General features: G+C 54.8%; 1 protein-coding gene across 1 annotated transcript; it reads right to left on the bottom strand.

Moving 5' to 3' along the window:
* Window positions 1-1,784: 1,784 nt before the first annotated feature.
* SELENOW (selenoprotein W) lies at window positions 1,785-6,051 on the bottom strand. The gene is made up of 6 exons (NM_001163225.1): window positions 5,727-6,051; window positions 3,949-3,973; window positions 3,777-3,830; window positions 3,527-3,601; window positions 3,326-3,424; window positions 1,785-2,169 (listed from the first exon to the last, which is right to left on the bottom strand). Exons 1-5 carry the CDS (start codon window positions 5,753-5,755, stop codon window positions 3,344-3,346), a joined length of 264 nt encoding a protein of 87 aa, NP_001156697.1. The 5' UTR covers window positions 5,756-6,051; the 3' UTR covers window positions 1,785-2,169; window positions 3,326-3,343.
* Between the last annotated feature and the right edge of the window lie 1,094 nt (window positions 6,052-7,145).

The raw sequence follows: 7,145 nt of genomic DNA, 5'->3' as shown, positions 1-7,145 counted from the left end.
GTCTTGTGTTATTTAAATTACCAACTGGTGGCACCATGTGACACAGCTAAGCCAAAGGGAGAGCTGAAGGTAATACCACGCAGGCTCCAGTGGGGTTAAGATCAGGCTTCCTCGAGTCCTAGTCCACCTACCTGGTTTAGATCTAAACTGCCAGAATTTACTGAATTGTCGCAATTGTTACCAATGAAGATGAGGGAGGGCTTTGCTTCTTGTTGGTACTATTGATGGTTGTCATGGGAGTTTTTCCAGATGATACTGGGTATGGATCCATGGAGCACAGACACGATCTATCTCACGGGTCAGCATTTGGCTTACCGGAGAGATGACTTCATTTCTGTGACTCAAGGTTTGAGAGTTCATTGGGTTAAAATTATATTTGAAATAAGTGCAGACTTTGTGGCCACCAAAAGCATTGAGTTTCTTAAGGGAATTTTCTGGTGGCCCAGTGGCTACAACTTTGTGCTCCCAATGCAGGGGGCCCTGGTTCGATCCCTGGTGAGGGAACTAGATCCGACATGCTGCACCTAAGACCCGGTGCAGCCAAGTAAACAATTAAAAAAAAAAGTTCCTCAAATGAAAGAAAAAAAAAGTTCCTCAATTCTGAGCGAATCTAATGGTCTTCATATGACCTTCTGCCAGGAAGTTCTTCTTTTAAAAATCACTGCTGTTGACCCAGCTGTTCCACTCCTAGCTATCTGCCCAAAGGACGTGAGAACTGGTGTTTAAACAAAAACTTGTACACGGAAGGTCACAGAAGCACTGCTCACAGTAGCCAAGGAGTATAAACAACCCAAATGCTCACCAACTGATGAAATGGTGGCCCACAGAGTGGAAAATTATTCAGCCATAAAAAGGAATGATGGTCTGATGTGCACCAATCACCACATGGATGAACCTTGAGAACATTATGCCAAGCGAAAGGAGCCACAGAAGACTACACATATTGTATGATTCCATTTTTATGAAATCTCCCAATAGGGAAATCTACAGAAAGTAGATTAGTAGTTGCTCCAGGGCGGTGGGGGGTGGGGAGGGGGAGGGGGTGGGGAGGGAGGTGCTGGGGACCAAAGGGGTGCTCAGGACTGGAGGGGTGCTCTAGAGTATGAGGGTTTCTCCTTGAGGTGGTGGAAATGTTCCAAAGTTGATCATGGTGGGACTTCCCTCAAAATAAATTTGAGTTTTGTACACAAGGACAACAGTGGCCAGACTCCCATCACTTTTACCATCTTGCCACATGAGAGATTTAAGAACTGAGCCTGTGAGACTGCCAGGCCCTGCCCAGTGTCCTGACGCTGGCAGGACCACCAGGCCTCCGAAGGTCCAGGCTCAGACCTGACGCGGTTACATCTGCCTCACCTCACTGGCCAAAGCAAGTCATGGGATCAAACTCAGAGCTAGGAGGTGAGGACAGCTCATCTCCAGTGTGAGGACGGTAAAGGGGGCAGGCAGACGTGAGGAGGGGTGAGACAGTCTAACACACCACCCAGCACTTTTCTCCCAGTCGCTGACAGGTTACCTCCAAACATAGGAACCAGGAACCCACTTCATCCTGGAGGATGCACACCCAAACACAGGAACCAGGAACCCACTTCACCCTGGAAGATGCACACCCGTGGCGGCTCCAGGGAGCTCCAGAGACCACCTCCACCTTGGCTTGAGGGACCACTGAAAAGTTCAACCCAGAGTTGGTCCTAGCTCCGCACTACCAAGTCACTAATTTCCTGGAGCAGAGACCAGCGGGAGGCGGCTCCAGGGGAAAATGGACACACGCAGACACAGGCCTGTTTTGTTAACCTCATCACCATTTATTGCGTTGTGAGCTGTTGCCATCACTGCTGATATCTGAGACTCACTCATCCTGATCATCCTCTCAGCTTCCCCTTGAAAAGGAAGCCTAGAGTAGGACCACCCCAGACACCACAGGATAGAAGGGAGACATGGGGGGAGGGGCGGTGGAGATGCAGGGAGATGAGGGATGGGGAAGGCACCAGGACCAGCGTGCGGGGACACACACGCACACACGCACGCACAGGCAAAGACCAGGGGTGTCCATCTCTGCTCCAACCGGCGGCCGCGAGAACATCAGGGAAGGACCAGGCGTCCAAGAGACATTTCAGTCCTTCCTGTCATGAAGCGTCTGCCGAGAGGGGCTGGGCCACGATTACTGGTCTGTGTGGAGAAGAGGCGGGGAGTGGGGTTCAGACTACCGGGAGAGGCCGGATGAAGGCCAGTCGCTTCCCTGCATCTCATCTTTTAAGCTTTCCCTGTAATAAACTGTAACGCGGAGTGGAACAGCTCTGCTGTGTTCTGAGTCCTGCAAGAGTCACTGAGCCTGACCGGGGGTTTCGGGACTCCTGAAATTGTACTCGACCTGTGAACAAGAGTCACTCCTTCCCCTCTCTCTTTTATATGAATCCCATCTTGGCTTATCTTAGATAAAATCATCATTGGTGGACTTCTCTAGAATCCAAGCAAACCTCATGCTGGTTTAAGCAGATGCCTTTGAGTGACTGACAGTCTGGAGGTGGCAAATGGTGTGTTTCTGCAAGGGATGTGCTCCATTTAAGAATTCAAGTCCCCCCACCAAAGGGGCACTCCCTCCCTCCTGACAGCAACTGCCCACGCATAGCCAGCTCATGCAGCCTGGAATTATGGACTTCTTTTTTTTCCCTTTTTCTTTGTGCATCTTTTTTCTTTTTTTGCAATTATGTAATTCTTGACTTTTTTTTCTTTTTTTTTGTAATTTGGGGAGACTCCCTCCTTTTCAGACCTGCATAGGAGACAAGACATTTGTATTTTTGTACTGTATTAATTCAAATTGTACTGCAGGTCCAAATTCCCACTGAAAGCAGCCTCATTCTGCTCCAGTGAGGATGAGGAGAAACGGAACTCGAGGTCAAAGCATTTGAGAACCAGGTTGCTGGTGCAAAGCATGCTGGGGGCAGGGGGCTGGGTCCACAGGTTCCTGGGACAGACGCTCAGTTCTAGCACACGTGGGGCAGGAACCGGCAACTCAAGCTTAGATGGAGGGTAGAAACTGCTTTCAGGATCTCAAAAGCCAGGAGCCAGAGCTTGGTTATGGACTAGGTTAGTGACCAGGGCCCAGTTCTAAAGTAGGTTCGATTTGGGGCTCATCTGGAACACAGAAGCTCTAACACTGAAAACCAGGCTCAGAAGATGCTGAAAAGCAGTGCTATGGTCCAGAGAACAAAGTGGAAATTGCTACTTGTTCCGGAATGTACTGGGCTGGAAACTAGTCCTCGGGTTTGGAGTCCATTGGGAACCAAGGGTCAGCTCTGTGGCCTCGGGGCGGGGCCCCCCTCACCTCTGCCTTTAGGCCACATCAGGCCTGAGCCAAAGCGGCTTTGATGGCGGCCACCAGCTTCAGAAACTTGCTCTCCGTGTCCACGTAGCCATCGCCTCCCTGGAGAAGGGAGGACCAGGGGAGGGGTGGGCTGGGACCAAGACACCAACCCCAGTCCCAACCCCCCACTGGCCCCCAGTGAGGCAGGATGGACAGACATACCTTCTTGGAGTGAACCAGCTTTCCCGCTACGAACACTTCAAAGAAGCCGGTGACCTGGGGAGTCCCCTCGCCGCACTGGGGAGAAGGAAGAGATGCTGGAGGGGCGGAGATGCCCCCTTGCGGACACCTGCTCCTTCCCAGGGAAGGGAGAACACAGGGGGCTGACCCAAACCACCCCCCGCTGTCACCAGGGCTGAGGGACATACAGACAGGACCCATGTCTGACTCCTTCCCCTTCCCCCAGACTCACGATGTCCAGACGGCTAGGGAACTCATCTTCTAACTTCTTCTTGAGCTGAAGATACTGGAAAGAGGTGGGTGGTCACACCAGGGTCCACAGAAGCCACATGGGCGCCCCCCCCCCACGGGCTAACACCCCTCCCCCACTTTCCAGGGCAGCCTCTTGGGACCACATGGCTTACCTTGGGCTTGTAGCCTCAAGCGCCACTGGTGGGAGCGTGTCCAAGAGAGTTGGTCCCGGGAGAGGAGGATGGGGACAGTGGAGATCCGGGGAGGGGAGAGAGAAGGGGACAGTGGGGATCCAGGGATGGGAGGGGAGAGGCAAAGCAGGCAAGGAGACGGAGGCAAATGGGGGTCGGAAGCAGGAAGAGATGAAGAGGAACGTGGATGATACAAGGAGGAGGAGACAGACACTCTCAAAAGAGAGGAAAGACACGGGGGCACACGGGGGCGGGTGCAGCACAGAGATGGAGAGGCACAGGAAGGGAGCCAGCCACACAAGGAAAATGCATAAACAAAGGGAGACAAGAGAGCATAGTGGGGGCGGGCACAGAATCGGGGGCAAGGAGGCGAGAGCACAAGCGCGAGGCAGAGAGGGAGGCAAAATGGAGAGAGCCAGGTCAGGAGGAGAGCTGCCCCACGACAGCAGCCCCACCCACAGCCGGTACCCAAGCCTCAGGGAAACCATTACTGCAGGATTCCCAAGGCCCTCCTATGCCTGAGAGTGAAGGATAACCGCCTCCCCGCCCCACCGTCCCCCACCCCCCCATGCAGACTATTTCGGGACCGCAGTCTGGTGCACAGGCAAAGCAGGGGGAGGGGAAGGGGAGGCGCCTCAAAATGTCACTCTACCCTCTGCTTGACTCAGCGGGCAGGGACACTGCTAACTAACGCAGTGACAGATCTAAACCTTTCAAAGCCCCAGGCAGGGACCCTCCTCCCCCGCCCCAAGTGGACATTTCAAACAGGACAGCCAGCAGACCCGGGTGGGGGTTACCCCCTGTGATCCGCCCGTGCCCCACTCCCAGCCTCGGTTTCCGCACTTGTAGAATGGAGTTAAAATCCCTGCCCAGGGAGTTTCTGGGAAAGGAAATTCAGGCAACATGTATTTATTAAGCGCCTACAGGCCAGCATGCCTGTGCAGGCCAGTACAGTCCAAGGCGCCAGGGTTGTGACACGGTCTACGGGACAGAACACTTCCTGCCGAGCAGACACGTTTTCACCCTTAAAGCGGGCAATTAGATCAAATGTGTAACACCCAATACACCGCACTCCCTCCGCCATAACCATTAAGACGACAACCTAGAGGGGTGGGAGGGAGGTTCAAGAGGGAGCGGACATATGTACACCTACAGCCAATTCTCGTTGACATATGGCAGAAACCAACACAACATGGTAAAGCAATGATTCTACAATCAAAAATAAATTTTAAGAAAACCACTCCCTCTACGGATGGGGAAAGTGGGGTCAGAAAACGGGGAGCGTTAATAGGCAAAAAGCATCCACCGTCTGGGTTTAAGTCCTTGCCCAACACAGGCCGGGACGATCTGGAACCTCCTGACTCTGGCCGGCCCCACCCGACGACCGGTCCCGGGGGAGGGGAGACCGAAGCGCCCAGGTTGGTTCCTCTTGCATTACAAACCGACCCCCACCTGCTCCCCACCATGAGCCCGGGAATCGGGGCGGGCGGGGGGAGCTGTTTAAAACGACACACACGTGTCTCAGTTTTACCTTTTAGGACCTGAGACGTCTAGAATGTCACAAATTGGGGGGGGGGGGGGGCGAGAAATCAACGTCCTCTGTTTTCCGCCTCCTCCCACGCCCACCGCACCCACACAGAACCCTCTCCCCAATGCAAGGCTCCCGCCCCCACCCCCGACTCCCCCAGAGCCTAACTCCGCCGGGACAGGGCGGGGCCCGGGCGGGATTCGAAGAGGGCACCTCTGGCCCGCGTGCTCACCAATAAACTACTCGGACGACGACCGCCATAGCTCCGGACCGCGGTGCCCGCTGCGGCGCGGACTCGCGATCCGAACCCGGGCGAGGCAAGGCGAGGTCTGCGCCACGGGCGGGGCGTGCGCACACAGGCCTGACACTCGGCGTTCCGCAGCGCGGACCAACGCCGGGAGAGGGGGGGATGAGGAGAGGCCCCCAGAGCGGGGGCGAGAGGAACCCTGCCGCCCACCGCCCTGAGCCCGCCACGCAAATCTTCCCCCTCGCCCGCTGTGAGGCCAGGGAAAACCCCAGCAGAGGGGGTCCTCAGGAGAGCCCTCTGCGCACCTCGCTCCCGGCCCCCCTCTTCCGAGCCAGAATGGTACGGTCTCATGGGGCGGGGGTTCAGGGCCAACCGCTGCTGGTTGCAAACGGAATTGCAACTGACCTTGCTCGTTTCGCTGGGAGGACCTTGAGGGCGGCCTAAGGGGGAAAGGGGGCCGGGTTCGCAAGGATTCGGGGTACACATGGGCGGCCCCTGAAGCTGAGGTTTTTTTTCAATGAACGGTCCGGGAGACCCACTGCCTTATTAAATAAAGCCTGGCATTCAGACCTGGGCGCCGCCTGATCAGCACTGAAGTCCCCCACTCCCCACCAACCCACCCACCCTTTTGCGCCTTCCAGACCTCTTCGAGGCAAGGGGTTCATGGAAAGTGCTAGAAGTTGGCAGCTGAGTTATAAGGGCTTAGAAAGCCGATGCATCTCTCTGAGTCTCAGTTTCCTCTTCCAGGCATAAATGCCTTCAGAGAATGTTTACCCATTTAACAAATACTCTATCGGGTACCTTGCTGCAGTCATAGGTTCTGAAGATACAGCTCAGTTCAGTCGCTCAGTCCTGTCTGACTCTTTGCGACCCCGTGGACTGCAGCAGGCCAGGCTTCCCTGTCCATCACCATCTCCCAGAGCTTGCTCAAACTCATGTCCATCCAGTCGGTGATGCCATCGGAAGATACAGCAATGAAAAAATAACCAAAGTCCCTGCCCTCAGCCCTGCCCTAGGTCTTCCCGCCCCAGCTTCCGTCTCTGACCCCCTGATCCTCACCTGCCGTGATCCTGATATCTCGGGGCTCCTGGCAGACTAGGTTCAATTCCCACCCCCTATTGCTGCCAGCTGTGTGATCTCAGTGGTCTTGGGCAGGTATCAGTATAATGAGCCTGTGATGCAGAGCAGTTAACATGCAGCTGGGCGTAATCAGTGTCCCATAATCAGGTGTCTTTCAGGCTCCCAGGGTGCTCAGAACAAAAACCCAAGCCTTGGGAAGTCCCTGGTGGTCCAGCGATTAGAATTCCAGGCTTTTACTATGGTGGCCAGGGTTCAGTCCCTGGTGGGGAAACTGGGATCTCTGAGGGGAAGCTAAGATCATGGCATCTGATCCCATCACTTCAT

This window comes from Bos taurus, chromosome 18 (assembly GCF_002263795.3).
Source record: "Bos taurus isolate L1 Dominette 01449 registration number 42190680 breed Hereford chromosome 18, ARS-UCD2.0, whole genome shotgun sequence".
NCBI lineage: Eukaryota > Metazoa > Chordata > Mammalia > Artiodactyla > Bovidae > Bos > Bos taurus.
This window is presented reverse-complemented; position numbering and strand designations above follow the sequence as displayed.